The 19494-nt window shown below is 42.9% G+C and overlaps 1 protein-coding gene across 1 annotated transcript in view; it reads right to left on the bottom strand.

The window, feature by feature from the left end:
• aak1b (AP2 associated kinase 1b) overlaps positions 1–19494 on the bottom strand; it is a 100523-nt gene that overhangs the window by 34447 nt on the left and 46582 nt on the right. Inside the window, exons 5-7 of the mRNA XM_030064751.1 lie at positions 17932–18074; positions 11237–11358; positions 10993–11074 (exon numbers count right to left, since the gene is read on the bottom strand). Of these exons, the coding sequence (XP_029920611.1) occupies positions 10993–11074; positions 11237–11358; positions 17932–18074 (347 nt within the window). The remainder of the gene's footprint in view (positions 1–10992; positions 11075–11236; positions 11359–17931; positions 18075–19494) is intronic.

Here is a 19494-nt window from a genome sequence, read left to right as displayed (position 1 = left end):
TGTGGTCCCGTCTGTGCGTATGCTAACCTGTCGGATTTGCTTATGGTAGCTTATTCTCGCTTTGACTGGTGAAGCTGAGCTGGTGAGTTAAGAAATGTTTTACAAAGTTACACCTATGTTAGATATCACGATTATGTCCATGTATGCAGATTATATAGTGGATAATATGTCCGTGTTGTTGATGTTTTGTTTTATGTGTATGTGTGTCATTTCAGTTGATTACCTGGCGAACGACACGGTTACTGTACTGGTGTTAGTTAGTTAGCATAGCACATGCAATGTATATGTGAATGTGCGTGTGAAATAAAACTTGTAAACGGCAGTAATCAGATGGTCTAAGCTTGAGTAGGACACTGTTTCATCAGCCAAGCACACCCTTTACGGTGGGAGTTATTAAATTAAGGTAGTTAGTTTAATAAAACCGTACAACCATGAAGCTTCTGCACTGCTGGGTGTGTCATGTCATGTCATGCCATGCCATGCTCTGCTTTGATGTACAAATCACCAAGTAATATTATTTATTTTTTATTTGATAGTGACAGTAGAGAGACAGGAAAGGCAAGGGAGAAATGGGGGATGACATGCAGTAAATGGCCTGGGGATTCGAACCCAAGCTGCTGCGGAAGGTAATATTATTTTTTAAATTTTTATTATTGTTGTCACAGTTAATTATGACTATACATCTCTGTGTGGAACTTGCATTGTACTATGTTCTGCATTAGATTCCTGTCCTGCTCTATCTTCATGTCCCTCTCTGTCTCTCTGTCTCTCTCTTTCTCTCTAAATTGTGGAGGCAGATGGTTGTCCTCCCAGAGCTGGGTTATGATCAATGTTTTTTCCCTGTTAAAGGGTTGTTGCAGCCAAAATTATGATTGCGGTATGTTTGTGAATTGTTGCCACAGTTGGTAGGATAGACACTCCCATTTGACAATCAGCTGATTGAGGCAGTAATTGTGCCAGCTGGTATATAAGAGTTGGGCTGACATGAAGTCAGGGTTCTTTGGTTTGTAGCCACACTGTTTTTTGACTGCTGAGTGATAGCAGTATAAGTTGGGCTTTGTTTTGTCTTTATGTTTCTACTTTACTGTCATCAGTTATGCACATCATCTGGTAAGTGCAATTTTATTTGTGAAGAAAAACGTGGCACAAGAACCTGGAAGAGAAAGGAAAATAAACATGACAAAAGCAAAATATGTGAATAGGAAATATGTGAACAGGAAAGTTGCTCTTATAAAGGGGTTTGTTCCTCAACACTATCACCCTCTGATTGTTCATGGGAAGATTTTGGTTCATGGGATGGCCAAAATCTGTTGGGTCTCTGTAAAGCGCCTTGAGATAACTTTTGTTATAATTTGACACATTACAAATAATAATAAATTGAAATACAAATGCAGTACAATACAATTTTATTGTATTGTATTGAAAATTATCCATCCATCCATTATATAGACTACTTTAACTCCCTGTATTCAGGGCGATTTTAAACTTTTATTAATTTCTTTACAGCCCTACATGGCCTTGCCCCTACCTACATTTTAGAGTTACTCATGACCACACCCAAACGTAATCTGCAGACTATTTTCTGGTTTTCTGTGATGATTCAGGAGAAAAATCTGTGGGATTCTGCGGAGTGATATTTCGACATCTTTTAGTTGTTAAAAGAAGTTGCTTCTCCTCTGTTGTTCCACCTCATGACATGATATTAGCCATAGACAAGGGGCGGAGGGGCGAGATGCATTTAGGTACACTGCAATCGGTGCTGCAACACTATTGTGTTCCAATTCCGCGGAATTTCAGCAGAGTTTTTGTCAGAGCACCACGGGCGTGGATTCCATTTGTGCCTGCTCATGACCTATGAGCTTCTGCCTGCGCTCCTCATGTTAGGACTCTCTTAACTGTTCCCACAGCCCGCCTTGTTACAAAGAAAAAATGGGTGTTTCTCTGTTAGAGCCCTACAGCTGTACTGCTCAAATTAGCAAACTTTATGGGCTTTATTTTAATGATCCATGGTTTGAAGAGCATGGCACAAGTGCATTTAAGGCATGTGCAAGTCCACTTATGCTATTTTAATGGTGGAAAAAAAGGGTGGTTGCACCAAGTGCAAGGGTTGTACTTCTCTCTTAGTTAATCATGGGTATGTTTTGGGTGTAACACGCAATAAACCAATCATAGCATCATTTCCCATTCCCTTTAAAAGCCATGTTCGCTTGATCCTTGGTGGTTTTCTGTTTTAACAGTGAATTTGACAGGTAAGAAGGAACACGCTGCAGAGGAAACATGTGCTCGTGCATGAAGTAAAAGTGCACTAGCATATCTACAGCAACAGCAGTGAAGCAGGTGTCCCTGTGTGTGGAACAAGCAGAGTGTACACACGTTGTTCACCGCCTATGTAGGCACACATTACTATCTTGATAATCCTTAAAATAACAGTGAAATAATACGCCACTGACTTCAGATCTCCTTTTTGCTAGTCAATTACACAATCAGTTTCAACTGCCTCAAGATGGTGATGCATCAACAATGTGCTTGACCACTCCTCATTTTAAGACTAACAAGCCCATGGGAGCTCAGATGGACAGAAATGTATTTGCTATTTACACAAAGTGGGCACTGGATGGGAAAATGACAAATGCATTGGTTGGAAACTAGCAAAGAAACCATCAAAGACACAGCTTTGCACTTGGTGTAAGGACCCTGTATCTTCTTTTAAATCACTCACTTTCACTGTATTTATTATATGCTTTGTTTTATCCGGTCTTATGTTGTACATATTATGTTTGTTTTTATTTTATATTGTTCTTATCTTGACAGTGTGAACTATTTTAACTTGTTTTGTAAAGCACTTTGTTACTGTTTTCAAAAGTGCTATACAAATTAAGTTTATTATTATGTCAAGCCAGCAGGGCCACCCATTCCTTGAGGCCATGATTACTGGTACAATTTTGTTTTTGAACTGCTGAGTTTCCCAGTTCACACCACAGGGCTAGCTGCCCCTTCAGCCTATGATTGACTGTACAAACCATTTCTGAACTATTGAGCAGGCTGTTAGGAGGGACAGCCACACCAATACTCTCTGATCATGGATACAGTGTTTTGAGGCAAGATGGCGGCGCGCAGTGGTGCAGCGGCTTCTCGAGCTCCCGGGATTAAGTCTTTTTTACCGACCTTTGAGGCCGCTTTTAGCACTAGTTTAGTGCTAAACTCGCGTGTAAGGTACAGCTCAACCGAACTGTTGGTCATCAGAGACAGTTTGGTTTCTACAATTTCACCGAAGCTGAAATCTGCACTCGGAAGAGAGCGCCTCCTCAGGACAAAGGAGTGGCGCAGCAGAGTACGGCAAGCAGCGGGCAAGAGGAAGCGGTGTGCCCGTAAACAGAAGAGGGGGAAGCGGGCGGGTGCGCTAGCCCAGCTAAAGGCTAGCAGACCGCCGATTCCAACTCTCTTTCTGGCCAACGTCCGCTCACTGGATAATAAAGTGGACTCGTTACGTCTGAGGCTGAGTGTTTCTGCAGAGATGAGGAACTGTGCTGTTCTTTGACTCACGGAAACATGGCTAAACAACAACATGCCGGACTCAGCCTTCCACATAGACGGCCTGCAGCTTTTCAGAGCGGACCGCGACTACCGGTCGGGGAAAACACGGGGAGGAGGACTGTGTGTGTACGTGAATGAAGGTTGGTGCACAAACAGTGGACTGGTGAAAACACTGCTCTGAGGCGATAGAACTGATGACTGTGAGATGTCGGCCGTACTATTTGCCTCAAGAGTTCACCGCGGTGTTCGTCACCAGTGTTTACATCCCGCCGGGTGCTAATGCTAACGAAGCATTGAAGGAGCTACACGACACCATTAGCTCGCTGCAATCAAAGCACCCGGAGGCCTTTTACGTGGTTGCGGGGGACTTCAATCACGTGAAACTGACGGACACTCTGCCCAGTTTTTACCAGCATGTCACCTTTCTCACACGGGGAGACAACACTCTGGACTGTGTGTACAGCAACGTTCGCGGTGCATACAGAGCGCTTCCCCGCCCCCATCTTGGTCTCTCCGACCACATCTCCATCCTGCTGGCGCCAGCATACCGCCCCCTGCTGAGACGGATCAGGCCAACAAAGAAGACAGTCACTGTGTGGCCCAGGGATGCAGCCTCTGTGCTCCAGGACTGTTTTCAGTGCACAGACTGGCAGGTCTTCAGAGAGGCAGCTACGTATGAGGGAGAGGTGGACCTGGAGGAATACACCTCCTCCGTCCTTGGCTTCATCTCTAAGTGTACTGATGATGTCACCACCACCAGGACAGTAACCTGCTATTCGAACCAGAAGCCCTGGCTGAATGCTGAGGTGAGAGCGCTGCTGAAAGCTAGGGATGCTGTGTTCAGGGCAGGTGAGGCATCAGCACTCAGAGAGGCGAGGAAAGGACTGAATGCAGGCATTGCGAGGGCCAAAGCCACATACGCCCAAAAAATCCAGGGTCACTTCACCACCAATGACCCCCGGCGCATGTGGAAAGGCATCAAGTGCATCACGGACTACAACACCAGGGATGCACAATGCCCAAGGGACCCCTCCTTGCCAGATGCACTCAACCACTTTTACGCCCGCTTTGAGGACCCTGACACCCCCCCCCCAGCACCAGACTCACACCACCACCCGGTGACACGCCCCTCAGTGTGACCACTGCAGACGTGAGGAAGACCCTCCAGGGAATCAACCCCCGCAAAGCTGCAGGCCCTGACAACATCCCAGGACGGGTACTGAGGGACTGTGCACACCAGCTGTCTGAGGTGCTGAAGGACATCTTTAACACCTCACTGTCACTGTCATCTGTCCCCACCTGCCTAAAGACTGCCACAATTGTCCCTGTCCCCAAGTGCTCCACAGTGACATGTCTAAATGACTACCGACCCATAGCCTTAACCCCGGTAGTCATGAAGTGCTTTGAAAGGCTGGTCATGGCCCACATCAAGGACTCCATCGACATCACTGTGGACCCCCATCAATATGCCTACAGGAAAAACCGCTCCACCGATGACGCCATTTCATCGGTGGTCCACACAACCCTCACCCATCTGGAGAGCAGGAACTCCTACGTCCGTCTGCTCTTCCTGGATTTCTCCTCTGCCTTCAACACCATCATCCCTCAGACCCTGGTGCAGAAGCTCTCCTCCCTCGGACTGAGTTCCACACTGGGGAACTGGGTCCTGGACTTCCTGACCAACAGACCTCAGACTGTCAGGATCCACAACACCGTCTCCTCCCCCATCACCCTCAGCGCTGGCTCGCCACAGGGCTGTGTGCTGAGCCCCCTCCTGTTCACTCTGCTGACGTATGACTGCTCGGCGAGACACCCCAGCTGTCATATAGTGAAGTTTGCAGACGACACAGCAGTAGTGGGACACATCACTAACAGCGATGAGTCCGAATACAGAGAGGAGGTGGAACACCTGGTGCAGTGGTGCAGTGAAAACAACCTCTGCATCAACGTGAAAAAGACGAAGGAGATGGTGGTGGATTTCAGAAGGGACAAACGCCCTCTCCCTCCCCTGCACATCGGAGGAGCAGCTGTGGAAGTGGTCTCCAGCTTCAGGTACCTGGGTGTGCACATATCCAGTGACCTCACCTGGAGCGCCAACACTTCCCGTCTGGTCAGGAAGGCCCACCAGCGTCTCTACTTCCTCAGGAAGCTGCGGAAGGCTGGACTGGGGAGCTCCGTCCTGAGGAGCTTCTACCACTGTGCGGTGGAGAGCATCCTCTGCACCTGCATCACCGTGTGGCACGGCAGCTGCACTGCTGCTGAGAGGAAGGCTCTGCAGAGGGTGGTGAAGGCTGCACAGAGGACTGTAGGGAGCAGCCTTCCCACCACCTCGGACCTCTACACCTCACGATGCAGGGGGAGGGCCCTCCGCATCTTGAAGGACTCCACCCATCCCGCTCACAGTCTGTTTCAGCCCCTCCCCTCAGACAGGCGGCTGAGGAGCATCCAGAGTAAGACCACCAGGCTCAGAAACAGCTTCTTCCCTGCAGCTGTCAGACTGTTGTACTCGAGCCATGCTCTGTAGTCTCCCATCTCATTCTCTCTCTCTCCCTTCACCTGCACAAATCACTTTCCACCATAAGTGCAATATTACTAACATGCGTGTTTAGCACTAAGCTAATTCTGCACTGACCAAGTCCAACAGTTCCATGAATCCCAGTCCCGGGCATCAGGTTCTGTGGCTTGGTCCATTCTATATTACACTGTCTATATTATATATACATATTTATATATATATATATATATATATATATATATATATATATATATATATATATATATATACTGTTTATATTTACATAGGCTGTTTATATTTTTCTCTATATTTTTATATTTACTGCTTATATATATATATATATATATATATATATATATATATATTATATTTATTATTTATTTATTATACATATACTACTTACTTATATATATAGGCTGTTTATTTATACTTATTATATATATACTATTTATATTTTTATTTTTATTTACATTTATACATGCTGTTTACATTTATTTACATATACTGTTATAGTTTACATACTGTTTATATCCACACATACTGTTTATATATACTGTTTATACCTATATATATATATTTATATACTGTTATATATCTTATATATCTTATATTCTATATTTACACTTATATTTACACTTCTTTTTCTGGTCTTTTTCGAGGGGGGGGGGGGGGGGGGGGGGGGGGGGGGGGGGTTGGCTTATACCGGGACCTGAGTGCTAATTTCGTACCACTAGCATGTAAGTGTGAACTGGTATGACAATAAAGTTCCTTGAATCCTTGAATCCTTTTCTGAACTGCTGAGCTGACCACATCAAACCAGCAGGGTCAGCTGTCCTGTTAGCTTCTTGTTGATATCAAATGTCTAAAATAATTGGATGAGATGAAAGAAGAAGCCTATTCTAACATTCACACAGTAACTGAACCACTAAACCCTGCATGAACCTGCAAGCTGTTGGCCCGAAAGGGGATAAGAAACAAATGAAGAAGCCACTGAATATAGGCACTCACCCTCTATAGCATAATAGGCAGTACATCAGATCCTGTGTTCGGGAAACAGGCGGGACCATTTGAACTGCATGCATTTGCTACAAATAGAAAGATAAATCTTCACATATCCGTGTTTTGGGTGTTTGAGTGAGTTTTTGCGGATGTTAGTCCGTTCCAACGTGATGTATATAGCTTTGAGTAAAATAATGCACACGAAAAATGACCTTCTGTCTCTGAAGAGAGCCAGAAACAGGGACATGCACCCGATTCCGTCTGAGCCGAGGAAGTCGCTCCGTGGCTGCAGAGCCGGTGCTAAGCTAAAGGCTAGGAGATGGAAATACAAGCCGTTTCTGCCGTCAGTCCAGATCGGGAATGTGAACTTCCTAAACAACAAGTGTAACGAACTGCTGGCACTGGTGAGGTACCGGCGACTCAACAGGGAGTGTAGTCTCATGTGCTTCACAGAGACATGGCTTAATGACAACATGTCCGACTCCTGTATGGACTTAACTGACTTCTCCACTGTGAGACCTGACAAAGACGCGAAGGCGAGAGGCAAGAGCAAAGATGGGGGCTGATTCTGCTTGTAAACAATGGATTGTGTCATCCTAGACATGTTATGGTGGAGGACATGACCTGCTGTCAGGACACTGAAGTGCTGGCAGTTGGTCTTAGACCATATTATGCACAGAGGGAGTTTTCATACATCGTCGCCATCGTTGTTTACATCCTGCCATGGGCAGTAGCGGCAGTTGCGTGCAACATCATCCACGAGACTGTTGCGAGAGTTCAGACCCAGCATCCTAGTGCATTCATTCAATAGTATGTGTCTGCAGACCCAGAGACTGCAGATTCAGACCCACAGTTCTGGACCTGCGCTTCTAGACCCCTTGTTTTTTGCGACAGTGCCAACTACTGGACGATTCTAGACCCCTTGTTTTGGGGTTAGGGTTAGGGTTAGGGTTAGACGCCTTGTTTGGGTTAGGGTTAGATTGCGACAGCAAAAAACAAGGGGTCTAGAACTACGTTCCTCCATTTATTGCAATAACGGGGGATTTTAACAGCACAACTCTCACCTCCCATCTGACTGGGTTGGAACAGTGAGGGAAAATAAGACTCAATTTGTTTTATGCAAACGCCAAAGAGGCGCACAGTGCTTCTGCTCTACCACCTCTTGGCAGATCAGATCACAATCTGGTCACCTTCCAGCCCACATACAAACCCTGTGTATTAAAAGTGTCTGTAACCACCCATTCATTCAGGAAATGGTCCCCGGAGGCCAGAGAGTCTCTCAGGGACTGTTTCGAATGCACAGACTGGTCCGTACTACTGGAGTCACACACTGTAATACCAGTAAAGACTGTATGCTGCTTCGACAACAATAAGTCCTGGGTTACCAGTAACATCAAGGTGCTCCTCAATCAGAAAAAGCAGGTGTTCAAAGAGGGAAACAAGGAGAAGCTCAGACATGTACACCGCGAGCTGAAGAGGAGTCTGAAGGACACAAAGGTGGACTACAAAAGGAAAATGGAGAGTAAGCTGCAACAGAACAACACAAGAGATTAGAGCTGAAACGATTACTTGAAGTAATTGAGTACCTCGATTCTTTTTTTGCCTCGGGTAATTTTTCCTGCCTCGAAGAATCGTTTAATAAATAAATAAATTAAAAAATATATAAATCCGTGGTGTTTCGCACGGGCTATTTTTAATGTGGCACAACCGCGCGTTAGTTTTTCTCCTCCTGCGTTGCTGTGTGCTCATGCCGAGGTGTGTGTGTGTGTGTGTGTGTGTGACTACCTCTTGAAGCTCATGGAGAGAATGCCAAGAGTGTGCAAAGCAGTAATCAGAGCAAAGGGTGGCTATTTTGAAGAAACTAGAATATAAAACATGTTTTCAGTTATTTCACCTTTTTTTGATAAGTACATAAGTCCACATGTGTTCATTCATAGTTTTGATTTCTTCAGTGAGAATCTACAAGGTAAATAGTCATGAAAATAAAGAAAACGCATTGAATGAGAAGGTGTGTCCAAACTTTTGGCCTGTACTGTATATATATAAAAATTGCTCTTTATCTTGGCAAAAACGCATTTTATCCGATTACTCGATTACTCGACAGAATTTTTGGTCAAATACTCGATTACTAAAATATTCGATAGCTGCAGCTCTACAAGAGAGGAAGGAAATGAGAAAATGAGAAACATCACAGGCTACTCAAAGAAGGGCAGCCAGGTCATGGATGGTGATGTGAACAAGACCAACAACTTCACCCTGTTTTTTAACAGGTTTGATAGAGTGGCCATTGGAATGGAGGATCCTGTCCTCTATATGTTGCCCCGGGCCTACACCTATCTTGAGGAGCCAGGATGCTACATGAGGATCTTTTCTTCGATTTCTCCAGTGCATTTAACACCATCCAGCCCCTTATACCTCATACATAGACAAGTTGATGGGGATAGGGGTGGATCACTCCCTGACCACTTGGATAACTACTGATAGGACAGCCTCAATTTGTCAGGCCCAGGGACTGTGTCTCTGGGATGGTCAAAACCAGCACTGGGGCCCCACAGGGGACCGTTTTAGCACCATTCCTCTTCTCACTGTACATAGTGGACTTTAAGTACAGTTCTGAGTCCTATCACTTACAAAAATATTCTGATGATACAGCTATAGTGGCATGTATCTGGAATGGGCAGGAGCAGGAATACAGGGACCTTGTGGAGGCCTTCAGGGACTGGGGCAGCAAGTGCTGCCTCCACCTTAATACTCCCAAACTAAGGAGATGGTGGTGAATTTTAGGAGGGATAAGACACCCCTTCCACCAGTCTCCATATTAGGGGAGGACACTGAAGTGGTGCACACTTACAAATACCTGGGCGTCCTTATGGATGACAAGCTGGACTGGTCTCCATCATCGATGCCCTCTACAGGAAGGAACAGTATGGACGCTTAGGTCCTTTTTGATGTGTGCAGCGAATTGCTGCACATGTTTTATCAAACTGTGGTGGCTAGTGCCCTTTTTTATTCTGCAGTGGTGCTGGGGAAGCAAGAACACCAAGCAGTTTGACAAGCTGGTGAAAAAAGCCAGCTCAGTGCTTGGCAGGAGGCTGGACTATACAATCTGTGATGGAGAGAGATACACTGAACGTACAGAAAGCTATAATGGACGATAGCAGGCACCCTCTCCACAGCCTCTTTTTCCCGACAGAGGAGCAGCTGCAGCACTAAGCTCCTCTAACTGCACTGCAGAAACAAGCGCATCAGGAAATCCTTTGTCCCCACGGCAATCAGCTCCTGAATCACACACACTGCCCCCGTCAAATCCTTGCTTGTGCAATGGACTATTTTAATTCTAATTATGCTATTTTAAACTTATTTATTTATATATTTATTTATTTAAAAGGGACAATATACATTAATCACATGCGTTGCATAAAATGCACCAGATTTAGCCATCAGGCTATTTGCATCTGTAGTCCCTGCCAGGTTGATGTTGCAAAAGATAGGTAGAACAACTAACTGAGGTACAAGAAGCATGACACAACAACAGACTGTTAACAAGCATACAATATGTAAAACAACAATTAGTAACATTTTAATTCTATTTATATGCATTATTTTACTATTTGATTGTATGTATGATTGTAAGCATGGTTGTTTTTTATGAGCTGGACACTTGAATTTCCCTTTGGGGATTCTACAACAAGTTCTATTTATCTATCTATCTATTTTAATTTGTTCCTACTGATATTTCAGGAGACAGCTTGTATAGCCCCTGCTGATATTGCAAATGTATTGCCAACCAAAACGAATTCACAATTATCACTTACTTTAGATGGACCAACAATCTAAAAACATCTTATCACAGATTTATTTTGGTGGGTATCTACGATCTATCTAATCTAATAATTCTATAGGGATTATTAGAGGAGAAATGTCAAAAACTCAAGTTCACTCACCCAGATATCTGCTTTAGTAGTGATAATCTTGTTGTTGTAGAGGTTCACCATCTCAGGGGCACGATATGATAAAGTGGTGTACCTGTAAGATGCCAAGAACGACTAATTATAAAAGACAGAGGTATGTGTTTGTAATGATTAAAGCTGAATGAGCAGTTGCCATAACACAATTCAGCTGCAGTGCATTGCAATGCAAGTACAGCATGTGTTCCCTTAAGGGTCCAAAACAATTAATAACACAAACTTTTTTATTTCTTCCTCCACTGTGGCCACTCCCTCAGTTTGTGGGCTCTGGAACTTGTTGGTGGCGCTTCCAAAGTCACACAGCACATAATGACCCTTGTCATGCAAAAGAATGTTCTCCACCTGTGGATACAGGAGAGATGAGACACAAAAACAGCCAAGCAGAGAAAATATAGCTTTGGTTGAGGATGACACAGGGTTAAAAATAAAGGGCCCAATTCAGAGCTTTGCTGAAGCATACATGCACCCATCTGACAAATCAAATACTGGAGTCTTACACAAAGGAATACACAATATGTGGCTCAACTTGTAGCTATCTCTACATTATGATACTAAGATTGAATCTGAAATCCTATGAAATATCCAGAACTGGAAGAGATCTATGAGGACAAGATCTGGAACTTCCATCACTTCTATGATGTAAAGCAATACATTTGCAGACTAACAAACAGCAAATAAATAATTGACTGGTCTGTGGAAAACCTAAAACATATTCAAAATAATTTGATAACTAGATGTCTCTTCTCTTTCCTTAGTCAACCCCTACTGACACACACACACACACACACACACACACACACACACACACACACACACACACACAGTGGTTGAGTAGTTGCCAGGGTGCATGGAAACTGTTGCCAGGGTGCATGCCAAGAAGTCATTTTAATGTTGGACTTGAACAGACAGACATCCTGGGCTCTACCGTAACGTTTTTCTTTTTACGGACAATTTTAGAAAACAAATGTTTTACCTTCATGACAGTTTCGGCGTGAATCTTTCGCCTTCATCAGAAGCGTCACCAGAATGTTAGATGGTGACGTGCCAGGTGTGACCTGTCTGTCAAATTTGACAGGTCGGTCACGCCTCCTGCTGTCAGTTCGCCTCCCTAGGACTGCGGCCCAGGTGTGCGACAGCATATATGCTCCCTCGTCCCGGTTCATTGTCCTGCTTGCACGTTTTTTTAATCTCCACTGCCTCCATAATCCACCGTTGGTAGCGGTTCTCCTGCGTGTGCACGACTTTTGCCTCCTCCCAATTCATAATGTGATTTTCCGTTCTGCAATGATCAGTGATGGCTGATTTCATATTTTCCTGTTGTGCTTTCTCAGAGAAAGCACAACAGGAAAATTGTGCTTTCTCAGAGAAAGCACAACAGGAAAAAATGAAATCAGCCATCACTGATCATCGCCACCATCTAACATTCTGGTGACGCTTCTGATGAAGGCGGAAGATTCATGCCGAAACTGTCAAGAAGGTAAAACATTTGTTTTCTAAAATTGTCGGTAAAAAGAAAAACGTTACGGTAATTTACTTAGGACACAATGAACCTACACCACCTATCCTGGGCTCTAGTTTCCCGGCGCAGCGCAGGGTGGCGCAGTGAGGCGAACCCCGCGCAGAGCTAGTTTCGACCAGCAAAACGCGAGAGGCGGGCGGTTTGCAAGTTTCGCAGACCGAGGTGCGCCGAAATGGGAGTGGCATTGCAGCGGGGGGAGGTGTTGACAGATTCAGCTTGGCGCAGTGACAGTTTCATGCCGAAAGGCTTCGCCGAGGTGCGGCAAAAGCTCGCCGACTGAAACCACGTCTACTGGCACAGCGGGGCTGGCGCAGTGGAATTTTGGCTGACAGGCGGGCAGTGCGCACACGTCACCAAAACCTCACAGATTGTCAAGCACATTAACAATGCAATAAATACCCACAAAAACCACTATTCAATGCTACTATCTCAATCAGCACATAAATGTATCTCCATATCGACTGTCCCGTCACAACTGATGTCAGATCAAAGGAGATTGGCACCGTTTGACATATGTCATGGAAACCCAATCTGATCACCTGTCAGTCAAACAATGTGTCCAATATGGTGATGTCTTTTTTCCAGTCATGGTGTCTGGTGCTGCTCGTGTTAACTACACAGTTCTTCCATATATATAAATATTCCACACTAGGTTTCCGTTATCCGGTAATCACCGGACTATGACTGGTAAAATCCGGTAACTGTTAAATGTCCGGTGAAAATATTCCATATAAGCACATTTTGAATTGTTAAAACAGTCAATTTAAACATAATTTTGTTTATTTATTTTTTAAAAAATAGCCTGCGTGATCCCTGTCTCCAGTGTACCAGAGAGAGAGAGAGGTTTTTCTCTGCAGAACCGGATCAAAACAGCGCAGCGAAGTCGCCTGGGGGAGAACAAGGTCACAAGACTGATGCACATTGCAAGTTGCAGAGAGACTTTTGATTTTAATTCAGCTGCTGAATTAAATTTTTATTGCATCTATTTGATTTCAAGTTGGCAGCAAGCTACGTTATTAAAATGGTATGAGCCAGTTTTTGTTGTTGTTTGCAAATTGTAGTTGCAATTGTTTGCAATTGTATGCAATGTTCATGTTAAAAGAGCACAGGCTTGTGCAATATTTATTTATTTATTTTAGAAGTTACGCACTTGAGTCAATTGACGGCACTCATTTAATTTGATACAGCCTACTTTTCAATAAAAAGATTACGCTATAAATTGACATGCCTTGATAAAATTCTTATATAGCCTGCATATAATTTTAAGCTCAGTAAATTCAGATAATATTTGACCGGAATTTCAAACATTTGTCCGGTAAATTGAAAAACTGCTGGTCACGTTGTCCGGTGCCAATTTTTTCTAACGGAAACCCTGATTCCACACAAATCGAAAATGTAAAATGCATCAGTTCCTTGCCAGACTCTGGGCGTTTAGAACAGCAAATGTAAAAGCTTTCATGAACCGGATTTTGTTTTAATCTCTAGTGTGTTGTTGCACCAGTAAGTGATGGAGTCGAAAGTTGCAAAACAAACATGCCCCACTAAGCAAGCAACGTCCATGGATGTCCAAAAGAAGTAGATATAACGTCAGTCTGTCCAGAACATAATCTGAACGTCAATAAGACGTCCATATTTAGTTGAAACATGACATGAGTGATGTTGTTCAGCCTGGCCCAATTCTGGACGTTAACAGACAGCCAGAACTAGTCGAGGATAGACGTTGAGGAGATTTTCAAACTGATCCAACACTGCGATTTTTCGTAATTTACGTTTAAATTGCAATTTTCACCTTCACTTACAAATAATGGGGAACCCGCCAACACCAATGCATTTTCAAAGCCTCACAGCTCAGTCATTCTTTGGCCGTGTATTGCGTGAGCTAGAGTGAGAGACCTGATGGCTAGAGTGGAGCAGCCCTGGAAAATCACCCAAAAATCTTGTCTTAAAATTGCTCCACTGGCCACTATTTTAACTCCACATGCAAAAATTTCAGGTAAAGTAGTAGGAAAACTAGTTTTGCTTTGAAAAATGTAAATACAAAAGCAAAGTAGCTTCAACTTTTTAAACGGTGACACTTAACGAGGCAGGAGTGCCAGCTCTCTCCCCCATAGACTCCCATTATATCTGGAACCCAAAATCTGGGGAGAGAAGGCGAAACACACACTTTCTCAACTCGCAAAAACACATACATTTTTAGGAGTTAGAAAATAATTTTGTCACAGTTTGAAAGCCCAAAGCCTTACCTTTCTCATGATACCTTTTATTTCTGCTTGGACTTACTGTAATTGAGGAAAAAACAGTTCTCTCGTGCATGCTGTGTGATTTATAGAGCCTCATTTTTCATTTGAGCTACAGAAGCTTCAATTATAGCACAATGGTTAGTGTCTCTGCCTGCCATGCAGGAGACCCGGGTTCAAGCAACGACAACAACCCTACATAACTTACAGACAGCATAGGGCTGGCAGGTAAGCGTATGTCCACGCGGTCACAAGGGTGGCAAGCATAAGCATTAAAAAAAAAAAATTCTGAAACTTTACAACGTCTTCTGAAGGTTCAGAGATGAAGTTGTAACAACGTCCAGGAAAGATGTATTAAAACTTTCATTCTGGCCCATCTGAAGACGCCTTCTGGAGGTTCGGAGATGACATCATAACAACTTACGCATTTGATTGGTTTAAAGTGAATCGTTGTGTCAAACCAACTCCACGCCTTCTCTCCTCCCTTGCGCCGGTAGGAGGGATGGCGGAGTACTTGCACCACCGAGCATGGCCTGCCAAACTTTCAAAATCCGCCTGGCCACACCCAGTTGGCGAAGCACAGCTGCACTGCACCCCCGCCTCGCCTGGTCTGCGAAACTAGAGCCCCCTGTGTTTATGTGTGGATAGCTCATAGATTATGGTGTGGTGTTGCCCTTTGAAGACAGACAATCAATGATTTGAAGAGCCCAATCACACAACACACGTCTCCTGGATCACTCCAGGTACCATGAGCCCCATCAATCCTGGTGACAGGTTCTACCTTAGCTGGATATGGTCATAATGTCTCAAGATTCTGTTTCCTGCTCCCTGGCACAGCTTTTAATAGCAATAAGTGACATACCAAAAAATATACTGATTATTTATTGATTTGGCACCAACTAAAGCCAGATATAGTCCATTGTGCTGCAGCCTTTCCTAACATAACAACACAGTATCTAATGCACATTCATCTGGTTAGTGATGCAGATGTGACACTGAAAAATGTCTGCACAAAAAGGCAATGCATTGAGATTGAGTGAGTGAGTAAAAAGTAGCTGGAAGAAACTGATCTTAAAAACCTGATATTAAAAAAAAAAAAATCTGCAATTTATGATACACAAAAATGCAGAACAATCTATCATATCAGATTTTGTGAAGCTTTTGAAAAGCTGCATGTTTGGAAGAGAACAGCAGTAAAAACAAACAATAAGAAACTAAACAAGTGCAATCAGTAGAGTGTTCCTTTTCCGGTTTACAGGTTACTATATGTGCTGAGGAAAAAGTCAGGAGAAACTCAGCAGCAAATTGCATTGTCAAACACTTTTCAAATTACAGATTAAATTACTGTATGTTTCAAATATAATACAGGACTGTAGCCTATAGAAATTATAATGTAAAACTCCTAAAGCCCCACAAGTTTAGCTTTTTCACTCTCTCAGCAATCTCTTTGCCAGGAGTCATCAGGCTATTGACAAACCAAGTTTCAAAAACTGCAAAAATTAAAACATTAAAATTCAAAATTATTACTAAAATTACACATCCTGGATTTTTTTCATTGGCGATCGGAGCGTACACAGCCACAATAGGAATAAAAAAACGAGCAGCGGTAGAGCAAGCTAGACAGTGAATGAAAGTGTGGGGCCAGTGTATAGCAACCCTATAGAGACAGCAATGGTGGTCACATGAGCTAGACAGAAAATGAAGAGAGAGAGTGGAAGTAGAAAAAACAAATGTTTTGCAAAGGTTGTGAATCACCGCAAACACGAGCAGTTCTTCATCGTACAGTCATAAGTGTACACACACGCACACGCACGCACGCACACACACACACACACACACACACACACACACACACACACACACACACACACACACACACACACACACACACACACACACAGGGCCAAATACATTATCCACACCAGGCGCCTTGCAGAGATAAAAAAAATAAATTAATTGATAAAAAAAAAAAAAAAAAAAGTGCAAGGGGCTTTATTCAAAACCCTAACCCTAACCCAACAGTAAAAAAATAAGGATAAATAAGTGAACCAACTATGGCCCTATCTCCGCCTGGCATTAAAAGGCATCTTTGGTGATCCGATCACAAATGGACAGCTTTAAGTCCATCTGTTCACACCTAGTATTGAAATGCGTCTTCACCTGCATCTCACCTGTCGACTTATGATCATACCTCATCTTCCTGCTCTTCCTATAAACACACAGGTGTATGATTTCAGGCTCAGATCATTTAACTATTCCTGCAGGTTTGAGAGGGTTGGGCTTTCCTTGCAGATAGCCTACATCAACGTGAACCTGACATTGAACTCGAATATTTAAATTTGCATGTGGTTAGAGACTCCTCCACTATTGTGGCTCTAGGTTAAAATCAAATAAATAAATAAATAAATAAATAATCCTAGAGGATGGTGAAACAAGCCTCATGTAGACAGTGTTTTTATTCATTAAACAACTGCTTTATAGCTAATCTTCAATTCAGTTTGCATTTGGCCTATCAGCTGACAGTTCAGCTGCTGGGCAGAATCAGGTAGGATATTTTTTCTGTTGGAAAAGTGACAGGCTGGCTGCTGTCTGGGTGTTAGGCTGGACCAGAGCTTACACAGGAGACATCAGTTGAATTGGCAGTCCTTCAGTGTGTCCTGGGACACATGTCTGTTTACACCTCTAATAGCATGCAGATATGAGATGTGAGAGATGCAGATCTCAGGATGTATTGCAAACACATTGGGTGCTGTGGGTGTGAACACCAGTTTAACAGGGAGATGATAACTGGTTGTTATTTGTCATAGGAGGAGCTTTTCACCATGTGTGTATCCTCAACAAGGCCACAGATGCATTGGTTTGCATTGGGTGAGTATTTAGTGAATAGATGCAGGTATTTTTCAACCATACCAAGGGGAAGGGCAAAGAAGCAAAGATTATGAATAAACTCATGCTCAGACGAAGGCATGCCCAAAATCCTCCATGTGCACATCAAATTTTTCAAGCCTGAATAGGAACAGCTTAATCCATAAATCTGGTACTACAGTACCATATTTAGCTTTTACGCCCTAAGCAGAGCATTACAATAAGAATTAAATACAAGAGTAAAACCATAACATGGTGTGGGATTTGAGAATGACAAGTGGCAGAATGCTTCACCTTGAGGTCTCTGTGGATGATCGGTGTCTTGCGCTGGTGCAGGCGAGAAACAGCATCACAGGTATCACAGAAGATTTGAAGCACCTCAGCTTCAGTGAAACCAGTCTGCAGCCTTTGATTCATCAAATTGACCACCTGCCCCCCTGCAAAAAAATATAATACAATACACTGTACACCAAAGACCAATAGGGCAGGTCAACCTCAGTGGTATCTGATGGTGTTTTGCAATTGTGTCTGTTATCCTATTATTATAGAGCTGCATTTTACTGAAATTATCATGTAATAGAAAAAAGAAATGCAAACTGCTGTCAAAACCATTCAGTCCCTCTAATCACCACAGTCTTGTTCTCCCTTGTATTTGAGTACAAAGATTATTTCCAATTTTGCTATGGCATCAATACAGAAATATATGTATTTAGTGTAAAGGTTTTCTATTGCCCCTGGTTAGTTTTTTTTTTACTAATTAATTTCCTTCCTTTATAAAAATCAAATGAAAGAAAACTGGCACCCAATGTGTAGCTTTTCTAATTGGATATTACTAAAGGTATCACTCTTAACAGGTTTGCTGGGGAATAGATTCTCTCAACAGAAAGAACAGGACAAGTCAATAGCTATGTTTCCATAAACCTATTTTTATGCACATTTTGAAGTATTGCATCAGAAAAGGTTGATGGAAATGGCAATATTAAAAAAAAATCCTTTATTTTGCAAAAAACGTTTTTATGCCTGCTTGAGGTGGTTGTTGCCTTTTTCAAAAAAGTCTTAATGCACTAAATGGAAAATGGAAACACTATTTGCATAATGGTGATGTCATCCATCTATCAGACAACAATATGACAGTGGAGGAGACATTACACGACTCTGAAAACTGCTTTGAACAGGTGTGTTGTCGTGGATCAACCCCCTGACAGAGAAAAGCTCCCTTTGAGGAGTCATCACTAGCCTCTTAATTTACCATAAAACTATCAAGGAGCCACAATAGTTGTTCTGGTAATATGGACTACCATAATAACAACACCATTTAACTATGTGCACCAGGCACTGGAAAGGAAGGGAGTGATTTTGGGCTCTAAATAAACCCCAACTGGTGTTCTGTGACAGGGCAATCAGAATGACAATAGTTCATGAAAACCCACATTAATTCACATTTTCTTTTATCAAATTTCAAAAATGTGTTCAAAATATGTGAAGCATTTTGAATAGAAACACAGTTAATGGGAAATAGTATAATTTGTCTGCCTCTGCTGGTGATTAGTGAGATTGCAACTAAATTATTTTTTTCTGACTGGGTGATGTCACTGACCACTGGCTTGTCACTGTTCAAGCCAAATGAATTTAAACACATTTAGATATCTGAAAACAACTTACCCTCAAACTGAAGATTCCGCCTCACCTTAGAATTATATTATGTTTTCTCCCTTGAAAAACACTTGTACTAACTACCCAATTCACTGCTACACTGGTTTTACGTAGCTATGATACTTGTCTGTGACAGATGAGTAATCCTCCTTTGTGAAATATAATCTTATAACAATGTACACTATCAAAACAAGGAAGTTATAA

This window comes from Myripristis murdjan, chromosome 12 (genome assembly GCF_902150065.1).
Source record: "Myripristis murdjan chromosome 12, fMyrMur1.1, whole genome shotgun sequence".
NCBI lineage: Eukaryota > Metazoa > Chordata > Actinopteri > Holocentriformes > Holocentridae > Myripristis > Myripristis murdjan.
The sequence above is the reverse complement of the archived record's forward strand: the minus strand, read 5'-3'. Positions and strand labels throughout refer to the sequence as shown.